The 21,477-nt window shown below is 39.5% G+C and overlaps 1 protein-coding gene across 6 annotated transcripts in view; it reads right to left on the bottom strand.

The window, feature by feature from the left end:
- EML5 (EMAP like 5) overlaps positions 1 to 21,477 on the bottom strand; it is a 261,963-nt gene that overhangs the window by 97,443 nt on the left and 143,043 nt on the right. For all 6 annotated transcript variants that reach the window (XM_067556337.1, XM_067556341.1, XM_067556336.1 and 3 more), the window contains exons 14-16: positions 15,714 to 15,900; positions 13,929 to 14,034; positions 9,158 to 9,251 (exon numbers count right to left, since the gene is read on the bottom strand). In XM_067556337.1, coding sequence (XP_067412438.1) covers positions 9,158 to 9,251; positions 13,929 to 14,034; positions 15,714 to 15,900 — 387 coding nt within the window. The remainder of the gene's footprint in view (positions 1 to 9,157; positions 9,252 to 13,928; positions 14,035 to 15,713; positions 15,901 to 21,477) is intronic.

Here is a 21,477-nt window from a genome sequence, read left to right as displayed (position 1 = left end):
CCAGGTTTCCTTCCTTCTGGACTGAGGACAAGTTATCTTGTGGCTTGGTGCCTGCTCATCTCTGCCCACCCATCCAGGTTACCGGTCAACTTCCCCCACCTACCAAACAATATCCTATCAAGCCTGAGGCCTTAAACACAATAGGTGACATTAATTCTTTACACCAACCAGGCATACTTGTTCCCTGTTCCTCCCCCACCAACTCTCCTATCTGGCCAGTTAAAAAACCTGATTGCTCATGGTGCCTTACCATTGACTACCGCACCATTAATCAATATGCAGATAAACTTGCCCCCATTGTAGCTGACCCATCAGTCACTCTTTCGGGCCTTGATCATTCTTATTGCATCTTCACTGTGTTAGACATTGCAAACGGCTTTTGGAGCCTCCCTCTGCATCCAAAGTCACAACACTGGTTTGCGTTTACCTTTGGCCCCACCCATTTCAACTGGACTCGTTTGCCTCAAGGACATCATAATTCTCCCACTCTCTTTCACCAGGTTATGGCAAAGGCCCTCTTCTCGGTAGACTGGGCTTCTGCCAATTCTTTGTGTTTGCAATATGTTGATAATTTATTGCTTGCTTCCTCCACTGTCTCTGACCACTTACATGCCCTTCAAATGCTACTCCAGGCTTTAGTCGATGCAGACTTAAAGGCCAACCCTTGGAAAGCTCAAATAGCTCTACCTACAGTTCAATATCTGGGTTACACGGTCTCCCAGGACTCCAAAGCCCTCACTTCAGACCGCCGGATCGCAATTGCTGCAGCCCCACGGCCAACAACAGTTCGGGAATTACGTAAGTTAATGAGCCTCCTTAACTTTTGTAGACAATATATCCCATTGTTTTCCACCTTAGCACAACCCCTCAGTGACCTTCTTAAAGGTGCCCAAGCCTCCTCAGACCCCATCTCTTGGTCACCAGAGCATGACCACTGCTTAACGCAGCTTAAAACAGCCCTCCTTTCGGCTTCAGCACTCAGGTTCCCTCGCCTGTCAGTACCATTCGAGCTCTGGACCCATGTACAGGATGGCCATGCTATTGCTGTACTCACTCAGAACCACGGTGACAGGCGCCACCCTGTGGCCTACTATTCCACTCAGCTTGATCCAGTAACTCTGGCTTTTAACCACTGTCTTCAAGCCGTAGAGGCAGCCTTCTGGGCCATTACTGTTTCCTCACCTTTGGTTTCTGGAGCCCCCCTTACAATTTTCGTGCCTCAGGCAGTTCACGAAATCTTGGACGGGGGCTACTTCTCAAAGGTCACCTCAGCATGATGGTCCAAGTGGGAATGCACCCTTCTAAGCCCCCACATTACAATTGCACATTCTAACCTTCTTAATCCTGCTACCTCACTGCCAACAACAGGGAAACCTCATCAGTGCCCTCTTTCTGAGGACACCATTATACAGAACCAACTTGTGTCTGAACAACCACTCCCCTTCTCTGATCTTGTTTTGTTTGTTGACGGATCCCGGTATTATGTCGCCGGCCAACCTTGTTCCAGCTGGGCAGTTTGCGACCTGTCAGGTACATGCCTCCGCTCAGGTTCCTTGCCATCTTCCTGCTCTGCTCAAGTAGCCGAATTAGTGGCACTAACACAGGCCTGCCTCCTGGCAGAAGGCCAGGCTGTTACCATTTACACAGACAGCCGCTATGCATTTGGGGTAGTTCATGACTATCTTGATTCTTGGACTAATAGGGGTTACCTCACTTCATTCGGTACCCCTCTTAAAAATGGGGGGGTACATTAAAGGCTTATTGTAAGCAGTTCAAAAACCTTCTAAGCTGGCTGTGGTTAAGATCAAGGCACACAGCAGAAACAAGGAACCCCTCTCTCTTGCAAATGCAGCTGTAGACGAGGCTGCTAAAAAGGCTGCAACAATTCCACAGGAAAATCTCCAAATGGCAGCCACCCAAACTCCTGACGTGAAGCAAATTTCACTATCTGAAATACAAGAACAATGCACTAGAGAGGAAAAATGGACATGGATTGAAAATGCTTGTAAAATTGATAATGCCAACAATTGGGTCACAAAGGATCAGCAATTTGTAGACCCTAAATCATTTGTGGCTCACCTTTCTGATCTCTATCACCTACCAACCCCGAACGCAAAAGCTATGCTGTACCACATCAAGGGAAAGTGATGGTGGCCCAAGATGACAGCAGACATACATGACTACTGTCGGCGGTATCTCGTATGTGCTAAATGTAATGAAGGCAAAAAGCTTAAAGTGGCAATGAGACACCGGCCTCAACTCACGGGTCCTATGCAAAAGATTCAAATTGACTTCATAGGCCCCCTACCACCTGTAAGAGGAAAAAAATATTGCCTGGTCATAATTGAGCATTTTACCCGATGCATTGAAGCTTTTCCCACCTCTAAAAATGATGCCAGCACAGTGGCCCGCTTACTGAATTCTGCCCTCGATGGGGCTTACCGTGTTCAGTGGACTCAGACCAGGGAACCCACTTTACAGGATGAATCATGAAGGAAGTCTGCTCTGCTAAACAAAAATTTCACTGTCCATACCACCCCGAGAGCTCTGGGCTAGTGGAACGAACCAATCGGACACTGAAAAAGAAAATCACAAAAGCCTTACTTTCACAAGGAACTAGCTGGGTGGCTCAACTACCTGTGGCTCTCCTCTCAAGGAGGGCAATTCCTAATCCACTACAGGAGTCTCACCCTTCGAACTCATTACTGGAATGACCATGTCTTTCGGGGAAGGATGTATAATTCCGGCTCCTCTCCCTCTGGTTTCTGATACTGCACGGGAATATATCAAACGTTTAAATGAAGTTTTGCAGCCTCTGAGACTGTCAAAGAGACAGGAAACTCAGGACTCTCCAGAATCCCCCTCCTGGGTGGACATACTGGAGGGAGATCAGGTCATGATAAGAATATACAATCCTGGCGTACTCCAACCAAAATACTCAGTTCTGCATATTGTATTGGCCCATACAGATACATCTGTGAAGGTACAAGGAATCCCAACATGGGTTCACAAAACCAGAATTAAACTGTATAAATAAGTTTATCTAATATGCGTTCTGTGCACTAATTCTGTCTTTTCAGGTAAAATGTGGTTTCTCCTAATGACCCTTCTCCTGGGCCTCAATGCCACATACTCCTGGGACCCACCTGTAGTCCAAATCACACAAGACACCTGCCTCAAGGCTGGCCAATATATGCAACTTCCCAAAGGGGGAGATGGCGAGTGGGTAAGAAAACCTGATGCATGGCTTACTACCCCACCTTCTGGAAAGGGACCCATCGTAATGCCTAGGCCCATCCACCGCTCAGATTATAACATAGTCTCATCCCTTCTACCCATCCCCGGGAGCGGAATACAACTACCTGCGTGTAAATATGCCGGATGCAACTGAACTTGGAACTTCAACCCTAAGGACTGCCCGCCCATCCACATTATACGGTATCCACCAGACCCAGCCGAATGTGTTCCATTTTCAGAATGTAATACAAGGAGACAACCCTTCAACGCCCTCCCCCTCGAGAGGACCAACCTCACTTTCTCTATAGCCTTCGACGATACCATTGATGTCCATAACATTTACCATCTGGGAAACTATACCTGTATTTGTATTTGTATGAAAATGGTATACAACTTGTTTTTGGGAAAAGAATAAGTCTAGGAGCAGGATGGACAGAACTTTCACCTTTGCTATGGGAACCTGGAATGGAGGGACGGTATTGCCAAGAACACTGTTCAAACCCAGTCAGACGCCTGGGATGTTCGGATGTAAGATGCTATAACTTGACTACGTATGGTTATATCCCCTCTACCACCTGCTCTGTGCTCCACTCCACCCTCCTGATAGTATTATCCATTTGGGATCTAATAAGACACTCCTACATGATGTAATTATGGTTTCTGTTAAAGTTAAATATGATTTGTCTAAGTTTGCTGTACCATTACAAAATGTATGTTTTGACCACCCTAATTCTTTACAGTGGCTACAAGAACAGTTAAAGTTACTAGTGCACCAATATACTGTCAGCACCCACGCAGTAAAAAGACAAAAGCGAGGCATCCTAGGTGACATTGGGAGAATATTTGGAAGCTCAAATTCCATGATAAACTCGCTTAATGCCAATGCGGATAGATCTTACAATGCCTGGGTTAAAAGCCAGATTGCCCAGGCTCTAAAATACGCCAATGCTGGCTTATTATACTCTTTCACTGCTATTGACGCAGCCATAGATGGATTCTATACAGCAATTAAAAAATCCTCTGATATCATAATTAATATGACTATATCCCAATCTAAGGGACGTGCTTGTGATATGTTAGCTTGTGATTTTTCAATATGTTAGATATATGCCTTGGTTTCCCCCCCCTCCCATACCCTGTCCTCCTCTGTCCTTGCAAACTTGGCAAATATATCTGCTCAGTTAATTGTTGCCTCCCCCTTACGCCTTGAAACCTCTTCTACCCCCTCTTTTGATTTTCTTCTTACATACCCTTTTGTTATCCCCACCCATATTTTTCGTTCCTCTTTTTATTTTAAATCTATTGGTTGTGTCTAACAACACTGTCTATCGAATAGAACTTTCTAGCTTTATGTCTCCCTCCCCCAGTGGTGGCATGCTCATAACAACTTCAGACTGTTGTACAGAAACTGCTGACTATATCATTTGCTCTTGTTCTACCTTCCGCCCTTGGAATACTTCTTCTTCTGTGGTTGTTACTATCCTTCCTCTCCTGGATGCTGAGACTGCTGCTCAAGTGTCTGCCACGCAGTGATGTTTTATCACCACTGCATCATATTACAACTATGGCCCACTACAGTGTCTATCCAACTCCTCCATGTGTCTACAGATTATAGACTCCTTCACTCTGGGTGACATTCATTTGCCCGGCCGCATCTTCACTGGAATGACAACACTTCCTTGGTGGTACGGCAATTTATATATGGACAATACCCCTGTCCAAGTGGCAAAGGAGCTGCTAGCAAAAGTGGTCCTTGCTGCTGCCTCTGTGTCTGCCACCATTCATAAGAACACTGCTAAAGCCCGTGTAAAGGTCCAACTTTCCACCCAGCTTGTAACCCGCTTGGAAGATTCAACTTCTGGCCCGTCGTACAGCCTCATCACCTGATGGACTATCCTGCAAATAGCTGCCATGGCTGCTTCTCTTTTTGTCCTGTTGTCTTCTGTGTGTATGTAATGTTACTTTAAGCACATGAGCAACAACTCTACTACTCTTGCCTCCACACCCCCTCCCCCCCGTTTCCTCCCAGTCCATAACCCCTCCCCCGTATAATCCTAAAGTAGATCATGAATATCAAAGCATCTAAATAACTGATCATATCTCACTTATGGGTTCGATTTGTCAAACAGGAGGGAACTAACAAGTTGTGGGTTGAAACTCATGTAAATGGTTAATGAGCATATCTGATCCTCAAGAGCAATGGCTAGAGTAAATACTTAACTCGGAAGGCCAGATGCCCAATTAGTGATTTTGCCTCACAATGAGAACAGCACATTCCTTACACACACACCCCTGTGATGTACCCTCTTATCTGTAAGGAGTCTCCACCTCCACCCATTTCCCCCCACTCCCAAGTGTAGTCAGAGATCCTTTGATGTAATAAAAGTGTCTCTGTACGTATGCTAAGTGATTTAAAAAAAAGTATATAAGTAACCTTTGCAACACCATGAATTTGAAGCTGATTTATCAGACTTCCTGGTAACGTGAATAAACCTCTTCAGTATTGTCTGTGCTGCCTGATTCTTGCAGAAAGAATCCTTCATGCTTTATGTTCCGACAGGTTAATGATCCCCGAGAGTCAATAATAAGTCGATTAATGACTAAATTAATTGTATTATAAAACAACAGGAATAATATAGATTTTTAACCATTTCTAGACTAATAGAATAGAATATGAAACAGACAATTACTATACAATATAAACTGAATTTGAACTGACAGTTAACTGCAAGACACAGAATGATTTTAAACAGACAGTTAACTGCCAGGTACAAACTAATTTTGAAAAGACAACAAACAGTTAACTGCAAGTTACAGACTGATATGGAGGAAGGAATGTAAAGATGCAACACAGACTGACAGTTAACTCCTTACCATCCAGGCGAGAAGGACACAGCATAATAAATGTAAAAACTCGAACTCAGCCAGCTAACAGACGATTCACACTCGGGGGGGGACACAGGAGCGGGAGAGTCCGGACCAGGTGATCAGGCTGGTAGTTCGGTAAGGCTCTTAACCAGGGGCTTGGATAAGACCCCTTTTATGGGCCTCATGCCAACACCAGATTGGCCGGGGGATACTTGCAAGAGGTTTCGTTTCCTGGTTGATATTAGGTTTCATTTCCCATATAATGGTCAGTTAAGTTTCGTTTCCCATATATGATGTGGGAGCCGAAGGCACAGCCGATCGCATAGGCATACCCTAATAAGGTCAGGTCGTGGGTTGACTGTTAGCACCGAATGGGTAGGGGGCGGGGCGAGGGGTGGTCATGGCAGAATTGGTACAGCGATACTTTACAGGAGGCATCACCTTATCTGATGACCTTAGTATCACATTCTTTAAATACCAAGCCAGGTCAGCACTAATGTCAAATAACACTGGCACTTGGTCCTTCCACTCAGAGATTTTGACTGATTCACGCTTTAGCACTCCAGAGCAGCCTTTTGCCTTCCTAAGGTGCCTTTTGCCTTCCTAAGGTGAGGTTTGTTGGACCTCTTCATGTTTCCTCAGCATTTAGAACTACATTTGTAGCCATATCTAGTACCCCTGCACATCACAGTTGAAGCCAATGCAGACAGTATAACAAACATGGTCATCAGTTTTACTGTTTTGCCACACAGGCCAAGTCTGAAACAGTTGAGCAGTCTTTTTAACTCCGACGGCATACCTGAAATAAAAGAAAAGAGGTACCAGTGCACCAATGGGAACATCAGACCAAAAGAAACAAGTGCTGAGCACCAAGATGGGTGTAGGACTGAGAAAGGTGTCTTTATTACTTACAGCTCAGCATCTAACTAGCTTTGGCTTTGGAGTGCTTAGAACAATGCAATAGAGCTAAAGGGATAACTGAAAGAAAATACATATATGTGATGAAAAGGCACCATATCAGAGAGTGGCACTTAAAGCAATGTGCCAAAGTTCTCAGAAAATATGTACCAAATTATGACAAAAAGCAGAATTCAATGCGCCTAAGGCAAAAGACATCAGAAATGTAGAAATACTGTACTTCACCTGACTGAAAGGCAGAGTTGGGCCCAGGAAACACTACATGACAAGCTTCCCTTTTGTGTGCACAATAGGAACTGAATAAAAAATTTCAAATTTGTCCTATCAAAGGCCCCAGGACTCTTGTGTTGTGGAATAAAAGCATATATCTGTTACCCAGATTTTGCGTGTTAGAATTAAAGAGTTGCTAAACATTATCTGAACTGCAAAATAGAGAAATAATTATTTTGCATATCAAAATTGTGAAAGTGGAAATATGAAGCATATTTATTTTTCTGGTTGATAAACATATACTGTGTTGAGCGAACATTTCATTGTCCACATTTAGACACTAGATCAGCATTTTGAATTATTTGTGGAGATTTTGGATCAGAATTACTGTAACATGGCTTGTAACACACCCTGGTGAGCCCAATAATTCTTGGAACTGAAGTCATTTTTGGCACAAGAATCATATGCCTTGTATACAAATATTTATAGAACCACTGACGATGGGAACTTTCTAAAAATGTGACAGCATCTGCTGATTTGGGAGAATTTGTGATTATCATAAATATTACTGAACCAAACCTCATTTAACTGTATCAAATTACTGTAGGGAAAAACTTTTTCCTGATTCATCCAGGCACCTCAGGAGCAAGTGAAGACAGCAATCATTAAGAGCTACTGTCAAAGATGGCATATTTATGCCTGAACAATCTAGCTTGACAGAAGCCTATGTTCCTCTCCCCATTAAGAGGTAAGGAACCAGCAACTGCTAAGACTTGTCAGAGACAAGCATATGAAGTCTCCTAATCAGCTTGCAAAAAGACCTGCTCGCAAGAACGAATTGAGCTAAGATGATTATGGTTAATTTCTCAAACAACTACAGCAACACTTTCTAAAGACTTGAAAGATGGTGTCTCTGATCTGAAGAGCTTGAACTACCACCTTACAGAGAAAACTTGAAACTATTTGGGGAAGGCAAGGTTGCCCTGGTTCAGTAGCTACCAGCAGCACAGCCAAGTTTCCATAGCCTCAGAGCAAAGGGTTAGGGAGGGAGAAGCAAGAACCTGCAAGAAAAGGAAACTTTGGGAGAAAACAGCTGTCATCTCAGAGTACCAACACAGGACAGGGCTGAAGGAGCCACTGCTAGAGACCTACCACAAGAAGATTGTGAAAAAGAAAAGTAGATACCAACATCTGTAGAAGAAGGGCTGAGAAGGCATTTCTGGTGAGAGCAGCTGCTGCATGGAAGGTAGATGAGGCCCAGAAAAACAGTGCCAGCATCAGCTGCATGCAGGAGCCTCAAGGTCCAGTAGTTGCAGAAAGGAGAACCACCAGACCCAACTGCATGAAACAGGAACATCAAAGTAAGACATGTGAGTGGGTGTGGTATTTGAGAGGCAAGCAGTGTGCATGCATGTGCTGCAGAATGGTGAGGAAGTGTGTGCAGCTGTGACCGGTAGGGAGGAAAAGGCAAGACTCACCTGTAGCCAATGATTCAAGTTGGGAAGGGAGTAGTATGCAGTTTGTGACTATGTAATTTATTTTTGGCATGACAAGTTACAGAAATGATAAATGGAGGTGTGTGTAGTGAGTTTTAAAGAAACTGTTTCAAAAGGTACTGGGCAGTTACTCACACATCAAAGAAATGTTAACATCTCTTTTCTTCCAATAAAAAAACCCTCTGATTTCTTATCTCTAGTTCATCACTTAACTATCATAGCAGTGGTTGTTGATTCTACTTTACCTACAGCTTTTCTCCCAAAATAAAGTTTTTAGTCTATGCTAAAAACCATTGACTGGGTGAATCAACAAGCAAGGGAAACTGTTCTTTTATGTTTCAGTAGTATTCTCACTTTGTATCCATTCTGTCCATTGCCATTTGAAACTTAATTTTGGTATAGATTTCAGAATGAAGTTAAACTTTTACCTTACTGCTGAAAGCTTCTCTCCTTTTTTCCAGTCCCAGAGCACAATAGTATGATTGTCATCTATTCCAACAGAAGCCAAGCGTTTGCCATCCGCTAGAAAAGGGTAAGAGAAAATGGTAAGAGAATAGGTAGAGAGCATTACTCTGCAATAACAAGAAATCAAATTATTATATTAAATATACTGTAAATCATACAAAACACTACTTGTAATATTATGAAATGAAAGAATGTACAAACTGATAAACCACAGTTAATGTGCTGTATTTAGGCAGGGTTTTTTTTATATGGATGGTCTAGTGGACAGAGTATAGGACTTGAGGCCAGGAATTTCCAAGTTCTATTCCTCCTTTGCCATTACCTTAGTGCGAGACCTGAGGTTAATCATTTAATGTCTTTATACCTCTTAATCTTGGACTTTTAGGATTTCGGCACAGGAATTATTGATGTTGCTAGCTTTTCAAAAATTGGGAAATGTCAGGTCCTCTAAAGCGGAGTCATTGCCTTCTGTTCCTCTACACTAGAAACCTATTTAACCTTTATATCCACCACATCAGCAATCATCCTCAAGAATATCCTTTTTAACAGGGTATCTGACCCCTTTAAGTCAGGGACCAGGCTCCCTGTGACAGGCTTCTAAAAAGAGAACGAGTCCATCTCAGGCACCTGTAAGTAATTCACTGCCAACCTCTATGGTGTGCTGACAGGGCTGGGTGAGTAAGGACACTGCTCTGTCAAAAGTTGACACCAGTTGCACAAAATCCCTCAACACAGATGGCACCAAGAATCTCTGTGTTGTGTCTAGTACTCCCTGCACTGAAGCAGCAGAAACACTGGGGTGACTACAGATTGGGTTTACAGAAGTGTCCCAGGGGTACTTCTAGGAAGTTTTTGAGATATTCCCAAAGCTTGATGACTCTGGTTAACATCTTGAGGCAGATCTGACTCTCAGGTATGTCAGGATTAACTAAAAGTTAGAAGATGCAGCATTTATGCTCATTTGTGACTGATCTTTTTCTGGCATACGCACATCTTCTGAAGTTGCAAGGCTTCCTTCCTGGAAACTGGGGGAAGAGGATAACATCTTGAAAAGTAAGAGCCAAGAAGGACAAGAAATTCTCTGTTATCAGAGGCCCAAGATCCAACAGTACGCACAAGCTATGTCTGAGATCATATTCTTCTCGATAACACCAAATACCATTTCAGAATGCAGTGAGGCCTACCACAAGAGAACAAGGAATCAACAGTTTTTATCAGCGTTCAACTTCCTGGGGACAGAAAACTCAAAAGGCAAAGGCTCCCTACCAAAGTGGAGTGAGAACAAAGAAAGAGAAAGCCAGATTCCCTCCAGGGAACAGACATAGTCCAAGTTTCTCAATTCACTGCATTCCCTTTGTGCAAAGGATGAATCCTGGCTCTGAGACTATAGTAACCATTGGATCTGAAGTTTTTGACACAAAACATCATAATAGTTGAAATCATCTGAATCCAGGAGACTTTCAGCACCAGCCAACCAGATCCATAACTCTTGTCATTATAAGAGAAGAATGGGAAGAAAAGAACTTTACAGTCTCTTTCTTTTTTTCTTCTCTTTCCTCACTTTCAAACAAACCCAAGATCCTGAACTCACTGGGTTAGTCAACCTTTACAGTTTTTTATAATATTCAGATATGAACAAACGTTGGATCCATCCTTCAATTTCCATGAAGGAAGCTGAGTACTTACAAGGTAAAGGCTCACTGTCCTTCGAAGTCAGACTTAGATACCTTTAATGCCACTTCAAAAAGATGAGAAAAGTGAAGACTCATTTTTCCATACTGAAGGCAAAACATTTTGATACATGAAGCACCAGCTGGACAGGCACCCCTCATCCAGACAGTTTAGGCAGCACATAGGTTGATCAAAGACCAACATTTTTTCCCATAACAGCAAAAATTATTTGAGTTCTTGCCAAACACACTGACCTGGTGGTCCAAAAACACCACATGCCTGAAAAAAAGGCTAACTGAGGCATACAGCGGACAAATAAAAAAAGGTGACAGGTCATAGCATAGAACCAGAGATTCACCTATGTGTCATTGGACTCAAATTCACACAATTGCCATAATATTAATTAAAACTAACAACTAGTAATATAAACCTTAACTAATGAAACAAAACAAGGTAATCATATACTATGAGGATGATGGGCTGTATAAGTACAGTACCTAGAAACAATATAACATAATAAAGAATGGTCAAAGTCACTGTAGATGAAAGGAACAGGAAGTGGGATTTTGTTTTACTGCCTCAGTGACCAATCAGAGATGTCTATGGCTATGCCTCCTTACAAGTCCTGATCCAAATATTCATATCTCCAAGAGACTAAACACATGCCTCCAAAAGACAATGCGATGGGCACAATCACAAATTTAAAGTTGGGGGAGAGAGGGGAAGAAGGGTAGCAAAAGTGCTGCCAGTTTTCCAGATTGGATTTAATATTACGCATAAAGACAAATACAAAAGTTGTTTATTCTAAAATCTACTGAGTTCTTTAATATTCCTTATATTTGACTAAATGGTTCACTTCACTTTAAAGAAGAAACAAATATAAGGAAACATGATAGAGTTAGAGCTGTCAAACGATTAGAAAAATTAATCGCAATTAATCACAAGATTAAAAATAATTGCAATCAATCACAGTTTTAATTGCACTGTTAAACAATAATAGAATACCATTTATTTAAATATTTTTGGATGTTTTCTACATTTTCTACATTCTGAAAAATATTATTTCTTTTTACAGTGCAAATATTTGTAATAAAAATAATTATATAAAGTGAGCACTGTACACTTTGTATTCTGTGTTGTAATTGAAATCAATATATTTGAAAATGTAGAAAAACATCCAAAAATATTTACAATAAATTTAAACTGGTATTCTATTATTGTTTAACTGTGCAATTAAAACTGCGATTAATTTTCTGAACTGAGTTAATTTGTTTTGAGTTAATCGCTTGAGTTAACTGCGATTAGTTAACAGCCCTAATAAGAATGCATGCTTAGCCTGTGAAACTCATTGCCACAATTTATAATTGAAGACAAGAACTTAGAAGAATTCAAAAAGTTTTAGCCTCCTATATCAATATCCACTAAAGAGTTATTAGTATTGTTACATTTTTCTTCTGGTAGTGAATATAATGTACTATGTGTATTCCAAGAGTTTGCATTAAAAAACAAACACACAAACAAACAAAATAAAATAAATCAGAGACGGGGGTAACTGGATACTAAGTAATATAAGTAGATAATTTCAAAATACCCACACACTATCCATAGTCAGTCAGTTCATTTCTTGTATGCATCATGACAGAAGTGGATCTTTAGGAAGAATCTGAATATGCAGAGGGTATTGGCTTTGCAGACAGACTGAAAAAGGGCATTACATACACAAAGAGGCAGTGTATCAGAATGTGCAAAAGTACTTCTGAAAAAAGCAAATAAAAGAGATGTTCTGCACCTTTCTCTGAAACAATGAGAGAGGCCACTGTCACAGAGTGAATACAGAATTAGATGAGCTAGTGGTCTAGTCCAGTATGTCAATTGCTGCACTTCCTCCTATGCAAGAAATGATAGAATCTAGCCTTCAGTTCATCTTTCTAAGATGCAAGCTGTTAAAATAGCTGCTAAAATGAAATGTTGCTAATATTTACCAAATAGTTGATAAAGCCAGAGAACTGACAAACAGAAAGAGTTCTGGCCATGAAGACAATAGTCAAAACAATGTAAATTTTAAAAACTATTCTGTATGAATTTCACTATTAGCATATGCAATCAGGTGTTTCTTTGGAACCTAAAGGGACTCAATATTTTATTAACACTAACCAATTTTTGCTGATGGTCTCACATCAGAGTTTGGAATTTTTTTTTTGTTGTAGTGTGCGATAGTTCAACTTTGCTTCTAAAGAATGAACTGGAATTCCAGATAATGGATTAATTTTATTACTTGGGTACCCAAAAAAAAAAAAAAAAGGTTTTATGTTTATTTTCCCAGACCAGATATTAGCAAAATCCCCAAATCATGTTGATAAGAAAAATGAGTAAAGAGAAAAAATGAATAAAAATAGAGATTTAAATTAAACACAAATCTTCTTTAAATGTTATCTTATTCATTAATAACAAATTTCAAAAGCAGTGCTGAAAGGCTTAAACAATAATTTTGGGCTCGAAATTCTTTTATAAGTCTTAAAGAGCCTTTGCAATGGATTTTCTCAAGTACATCTTCTGGGAATTAAAATAAAAGCCATGAAAGCTCTGCATAGAAAGTTTTGTCCTTCTGACAGTTTTTAGAGGAAGAACAACACTGAAGGGCTTTTACAAGCAGAGCCTAGCCTGCAGCAGTGGCTTGCAGAATTGGTCTTTCTCTAAATTTCCAGGAGACATTGCAGATTCATTGTCAAGGATCTATGGACCTGCCTGTGACGAGGAAGGGACTAGTTATTATTAAAGTGATTCATTCATCTCTTTTGATTTGAATAATGTGCTATTTGATCTTGTTCCAGATGTGTGAAATTCAACAGTAGCTTTCTATAGAAAATATCTATTACAGTATTAGAGAATCTTTGTCATTTGAGGGTGATCACCAGAAAGTATTTTCAATTGCAAAACTTGAATGGGGTCCATGTCTAAGCTCAAAGAAGAGATCCCACTTACAAATTAAAATTGACTAGCTCTGTACCTTCAAACAAAAAAAGTAAGTAAGTACATATATATATGTATCTATTTACATGTTACCTGAAAAATCAACAGCACAAACGCCATACTGGTGATAGCCCTTTAATACCGACAGTGGTTTGATTGTCTCTGTATCCCAAATGTGTATTGAGGAATCCCGACCAACCTAAAATATAAAGGATTACAGGCATTCTTTCGTGTCTTGTAGTCGATCATCATACTTTGCATGTTTGCTCAAAATAATAATTTTACTTTAAAATTTTAATTACATCCATGAATAAACTGAAAAAATGAAAGTGATGATGTGCTTCTCCCTCCCACCTTGTTTATAAAAATACCAAATATTATTGTAGTCCTGTAGTATCGACATTAAAATTCTCCCTCCTGCCTCACACCCATCATTCCCACAATTGGCCCTCTTTTCCTTCCAAGAAGAGTAAAAGAGGTGTTCTGCAAGGAAGGAAGAAATTGAAAAAATGTCAGTTGTTCTCAGTTTACAAATAAAACTACTAGTTTGTAAACTACTTTAGGCTTGAGAGCCAACATAACTTCTTTCCTTTTCATGCATCATTACCAGTAATAAAGGTTTTGTAGGTCAAATTATGTGATACCTGTGCAATTCTATTACTTTCAGTAAATTTGCAGCAATGCAGATTACTCAAATTTAGAATAAAAGTCTCGGTGTCCTTTTAGCTAATTATCTGATCACTTACTATTTTTTCTACAGGATCTGTGCTTCACTCAATACATAAAATGTCAGTTAATGAGGCAGATGGCTGCAGAAAGAAAAAGGGCATTTGAATCTGGTTTAAGGCACCTGACTGGGTTCTACTTGGTTCTGCCACATACTGCATGTCACGCAGGTCTATCGTAATGCACTTCCCATGGTGGTGGGGGCTGAATCAAGGTTGCACGGGCAACCTTAATTATGACATTTCCTAATTTAAGTGCTTGACTTTGCAATCTTAATGTTGTTCTAATACATATTTTAGAACCTACTGTATCCAGGTAAATTTTCATTCAAATATTTTCATCTTTCAAAACGCAATACATAAATGTGTACTGTATAAAACAAAGTGGTTTATTGTATAATCAAATCTCTAATTAGGCCAATTTGTTTGCATTAATCTCAAAAGCTTTTTACCCAGATTACGAATATTACCAATGTAAGCATAAATTATATGCTATTCTTTACTGAGAATTTGATGAGCTGTCTAGTTAATAATCATTTGTCTTTATCTATGCCAACAGTTTCTTACCCTCTGAGTTCACTAATTAAAACTCAAAATATTTTCCCCAGATCAAGCCATAAATTCTTGATGTGAAAACAAAGCCTTTGGGATAAGATGTTTATCAGAAAACGATGACTGTGAAAAAGTACTAAATGTACATATTGTCTGGAGAGCGACAAAATGGCATCTTTATTAAATAATAAGAGCACTGAGATTTTGAGCGTATGTACAGAATACAGATTTATGTTAATATAAAAGTCTAAACTGGAAATCCAGAGTATAAGAAAATTTGTTTTTGACAAATTTGTATTCAGGTTTTTTTCCTATATGTTATCTTACAGTGGCAACACAATATAATGTTGATTTAAAAAATAAAATAAAAATGTTAATTTGTTCATGCTCACTTGAGAATTAATCAGTTATCAAAATTGACCAAATATATCTAATTGGAAAAAAGCTGAGGTTCCCAATTTTTAGACCTCTGCCTGTCCCCAACACAATTCCAAACATTCACCTGCATATTTGTAGATTGAAAATTCCTAAATATGCATGCATTAATTTACTAATGTACTGTAAACTTCAGATTTCTAATGCATATAAACATGTCTCCTACCTGGCCTGTTGCCACGTAGTCCTTTAAGGGATGAATAGCAAGGCAGAGAATGTCATCATCATGACCCAGATAAAAGCGCTGTGTGTTCTGCTGTCGATTGTATACTATACCCACTGCTGCAACATGGTATACAATTTCACCAGTCTGAGTGTAAAATAGATTACTCCGACAATCGTAACCTCTGTAACTAATTAAAAAAATAGTTTTTACATCAAGGTCACAATGCACAGATGCTAAGTAGTTAATGATATAAAAACCAATCAGGAGACATTTAATTCTTAAGTTAGGTAAAAATCTTACAAATGACTTACCAAGTACTAAAGTAATATTTAAAAAGAGTCATATCTTTAATCCCAAAGGACATCACTTTACAAACTTTAATTAATATACAAAGATCATTGCATCTACTGGAACTAGAAAGGGACTGTTTTTTAACAGTAATGTTTCACAACAAGTTTAGAACAGGAAGTAAAGATAAATACTTTTTCCAAGTGAAACTGCAGGAGGAATTTAGGTAGGCTGTGTACAATTATACAGGTTGGAATTTGTCCAGGAGACCAGGCTTAACACTTTATTTCTATGCCACAAGTGGCCAGGATCCTTGGTAAATCCAGTCAGGAGTTTTCAGTCAAAATGATTTTTCAATGGAAAACACATTTTATTTCAGGTTGTTTCAACCCAAATCAAAATATTTCAGTTCGCTGAACTGAAATAAAATGTTTTGTTTTGTGGCAATTTAGTGTTTAACTGCATCTGCCTGTGGTACTACACTGCTTCATGCCCCATTCTCTTAGGAGCTACGGTTTGGGGCTGGACTACGTCTCCTCATGCACCACAGTTTCTCTTTTGACCGAGCTTTGTAGTGCACTCTGGGAATCATGTGACTGTGGATACATCATGGGAGATGTAGCCCAGCCTGGGAGCCCATCTGATAAGGAAAAATGAAAGCATGAGGCACCCAAAATACAACTCCCAGAAGACAATGCAGTACAACAGGCAGATGCAATTGTTCAAAAGACTCAAAATAAAACATTTAGTTTCAATGAACATGTCAAAACAAAACATTTTGCCATTTCCAAATCTAATTTTTTTGGAAATTTTCTTTCGAAGAGTTTGATATTTCACGTTTTTGTCCTGATCTGGCACAAAAACAAACACTGAAATATCAGAATTTCTCACAGGACAGAAATTCTGTTTTTCATTTAGTGCTAGTCTTCGGTTTGGGGTGTGATTTAAAGGATAACACCTCCAGCAGCAAAGGACACCATTACCACCATGCTGGAGTATTGTTTTGACCCAGTAGTAAAGCAAAGTGCCACCTAATCGTGCAGTATTGAGAAGTTGTAGCATCTGCGGTACTTCTTGCAATATCGAGGAGTTTCTTGGAGTTTATCATTCAAGTAATGAGCCCAAATCTACTTAGTTTATGAAATCTGAGAGGATCACAGAACAGGATAGTATGATGACTCCAGACAGTATATCTGTGTCATGATCAGCAAAAAATATCTTTATTGTAAATATATACCAAAAAAAATGACATGAGGGATTTATCATGTCATCAGAATCCCAAAACATGTATGATTGGGCTCCTTTCAAATGTCAAAGACCCTCTTGTCATCACCAATCTGATGGCTGGCTTCCTCCCAGAGGACCTGCTCCTGACAGCTATTCTAGGACACCTCCCCCCTTCACTTTCTCATTCCAGAAACCCACTTTGACTCCATTGCATAGGCTGACTCCATGGCTTTTTATCTAGCTCAGTCTGTATGCCATAGCCATCAATATACACAAGCATGGCTTTTACTACCAACATTATGTGATGATTCACAAATCTACCGCTCTGCTGATGAGCTATCTCTCTTCAACCAATGTAGTATCTTGGCCTATCTTTCTGACATCTCTTTGTGGATGTCTAGTTTGTATCTTAAATTTAACATAACCAAAACTGAGCTCTTGGTCTTTCCTCCCAAGTTCTTCCCTCTGCTCCCATTCTCTATTACCATGGTGAACATTATCATCATCGCAGTCATGCAGGCCCATAACCAAGGTATCATTTTTGACTTAGTCTTCTCACTGCACCCATACATTCAAGCCATTTACAAATTTTCTCTCTTTTTCTTAGACAGCATCTCTGAAATCAGGCCTATCCTCTGACCCCAAAGTAAAAACTCACATTCTAGCCCTCATCATTTCATGCCTTCCCTTCTACAACATTTTTTCACTCCTCTGGTCTATTTAGAATGCTGCTGCTAAAATAATCTTTGAGGCTTGTCATTCTGACCGAACGAACCTCCTCTTTAAGTTTCTCCAATGGCTACTCATTCACCTCCACATCAAATACAAGCTTGTTTTAAACTTTAAGGACATTCAAAGCTTAATCCCATCGTAGCTCGCTGATCTGGTTACCCGTAGTGATCCACCAGCATTCCCAGCCTTTGTCATCCAACAGTTAGCTTCTCCATTAAACGTCTCCATGCTTACTCCCATGACAGTTATCTGTAATTATGATTTAATTTTGTATACTATAACATCAGAAGACAATCTGATTTATTTGAATCATAGACACTCATTACAGATAACACACAGTGAACCTACCTGGCCTCTCTGTAAAGTAACTATTCACAGGCAGCTGGAGAGGCACATTCAGAAAATATGTAAAGTTATTTTGTCAAGCAGACTTAAGCGTACAACCCAGAGCAACATGTTGGATTGGATTATGTTTTGAGCAACCATTGCTCTCAAATACTTGTGAAGAAACACTTATCTAAATAACTTCATGAACATTTTTACATCTTCTGTAGGTTAAGGAGAGGTTCTGTAGGTTAAGGAGAGGTTACTTAACAGCCATAACTCTAATTCTTGGAGAATATTGACTTTATGTGTTCATGATGCAGAGATGCGTTGTCCGCACTGCCCAGTTCTGGAAACTTCAGTGCCCACTGGACAGTACATGAACAACTCACAGCATAACCTTAACTCCCTGACTCCAAGGCTCACTCCTCACTTTGCTTTCTCTTATTCTTATGTTTAAAGATAGAGGAAAGCAGATAGAAAACAACATCATTTGGACCCCCCAAATTACTACAGCCTCTATGAAATGTCCAGGAAAGTATGAAAAAAAATGTATTGGAAAAATATACAGTTACAAGATATATAAAATGTAAGCTATTAATAAAAAGTGTCCTAGTGCAAAACAGTTTAGAGATGGTTGGAAATTGATACCAGGATTTACTGAATCAGAGTCAGTAATGGAACAATCCTACCCAGAGCATCAATCTCCTATCTGTTTGTCAGACTGTGCCACAAACAACTCTAATGAATTGTTTACAGTTGGTGAATGATAAGTTGGTCCAGAAGTGATTAGATTAAACCAAAGGAATCAAGCAGGAGGATCAGCAAAATGAAACTCCAGAACCCAATAACTTAAGGAAGGAGGAGCTGGATTCTGTGAGACTCCATTGGGACTACTAAAGTCAAGCAGCCATACAGACTGTAACTTAGAAAAGGAAAAACTCCAACTAGAATAAGAGAGTACAAGGCATGATAAGAAGCAGTCACAGCTGGAAGAAAGGTAGCTGTTGCTGGAGTGAAAAAATGTAATGTAAGAGAGAAAGCGATTTAAAAGATGCACCAATACTGATACACTGGTTTTTTTGGAAATGGGTCATTCAGTTCCATGCCAAAAAAAATATTTATCTTATTTCCACAACACAGGCACATACAGGATACAGGGTTCCTCCAAACCCTCAAAGAAATAATATTGATAAATGATTATGGAGGCAATTTTCAGCTCATTCTCAAGGAGAGTCTTGAGGATTAGTTTGCTTATGCATGAGTCATACTGTATGCAACTTGTATGGTTTAAGATAACTTTCTTACAAAAATCGGAGTCAGCTCTGCAAGCATAGAGGTTAAAGTTTTACCAGGGGCAAAACATTTCTAATGAAGGTTATGCTGAATACACAAATCAACTTATTTAAATAAATGGTTATGGAAATCAGTATGTCCCAAATGCATGATGATTTAAATACAATAGATACTGAGGAATTTCTTACAAGCTGTTCAACGGAACTCAAAGTATAGAAATTGATGTGGCACAACTAGACATCTGGTATCTAAATATCAGACCATAATAAAAAGTAGTAAAGACCCTTTCACGCACTTAGATCTAGATTAATCCTCTGGTAGCGAATACTCCTGAACCACACTGGAAAATTTTTCCAATATAATCTAAATCAAGGGTAGTGAAATCAAACATGCTAATTCTCTATATTACAGGAATAGCTGAAGCAATCCAAAATATACAAGATGTATGACAAATAGTTATCTGTATTGTACCTATAATTTTTAACCATTTACTCCATTTGTAAGATATGCTTATCAACCTGTCGGTATAGCTATAGTTTAAAAAAGCATATATTGCCAAAACCAATGTTAAAAATGTAAACAGTCACTCCACAAGCAACCAAAAACTCACACAACCCTTCTCAAATGCATCTTCAATTAAAGCCCAACTAAATAAATAGATCTTGCATCATATCCTGACGCTTGAAAAAAAGAACTGGGCTGTGGTGTTCCAAGGGGAGATGAAAAGGAATGAATTCCAGGGTCCCAGACGCTTCCCTGAGAACATATTGCACTCAGCTCCAAAATGTACAGATCTAGGGGCTATCAAGCCCAAACATCAGCTAATCTCAATTGTCAGGAAATGAAGCACTTTCTTAGCACATAGAATGCAAATTATAAAAGTGCTTTATAGATCAAAAACAACACCTTGAATTGTACCTAGAAAGTAAATAGCAGCCAGTGCAATCTCTAGAGTTCATTATGTACCATAAACAAAGCTCCCCAAAATAAATGGACAGCTGCATTCTGAACTAGCTGAAGTTTCCAAGTCGTCTTCAAGTGATGCTCCAGGCATAACATACATAAATGAGGCTATATGGAGGTGACAAATGTATGTGTTGTGGTGACAGTCACTTGAAAAAGAAAAAAACAACCTCATAAAATGAATATTTTTAATACTGATTGCTGCTATCTTGGCAGCCAGAACAAGTTGAAGAGCCAACAGGATTCCAACTTTGTGAACACCAGGTTTCAGTTACATATTGATACTGAATCATGGGCAATATCAATAAATGCTTTGTCCAGAAAAACAGGCCTACGCACAGCTTGCCAGATACTGGAAATGCTTCAGAACCCACCAGTTGTTGTTGTTTAAAATCAGCAAGAAATTTTTGAGCCCAGTGCATGCTAAGGAGTCAAAATAGGTATGGCACAGGCCAGAATTTTAGCACCATGGTAAAGATTTGCAAAGAACCCAAACCCCGCAGGAGCAGTGGTTTCCTGGCAGCAGACATCCACAGCCCATTGTCTCCAGCTGCTAGATTCACTGGTGCTATTTGTTAGTATCATCCCTTGGGGGAATCCACATAATGCGTCTCCAGAAATTCCACTAAGGGCATGCAGCCACTCACCACAGAAAATGCCAAATCAGGTGTCATTCCTTGATCACATTCAAATCTCTTTTAATATATGAACAAAAATATAGGAATTGCTAGATGCTTTAGACAAAAGTGCAAGAAATCATACAGTGGCAAACTATATAATAACCTGTTAGAGGTGAAGTTTCCTTCTCACCCCATTAGTCAGAGGTTGGCTTATGCTAAGAGCATGAATACACTTATCAATTTCAAAGCCAGGGAGTGACCACAGGTCAAAAGCTCTCTCATAAGTAATGAAAACTGCACTTCACATAAAGGAT

The sequence above is a fragment of the Emydura macquarii genome, unplaced genomic scaffold (genome assembly GCF_026122565.2).
Source record: "Emydura macquarii macquarii isolate MOO-44397 ecotype Brisbane River unplaced genomic scaffold, CSIRO-AGI_Emac_v2 contig_1713, whole genome shotgun sequence".
Classification (NCBI taxonomy): Eukaryota; Metazoa; Chordata; order Testudines; family Chelidae; genus Emydura; species Emydura macquarii.
Note: the sequence above shows the minus strand (reverse complement) of the source record. Positions and strands in the feature narration are given on the sequence as shown.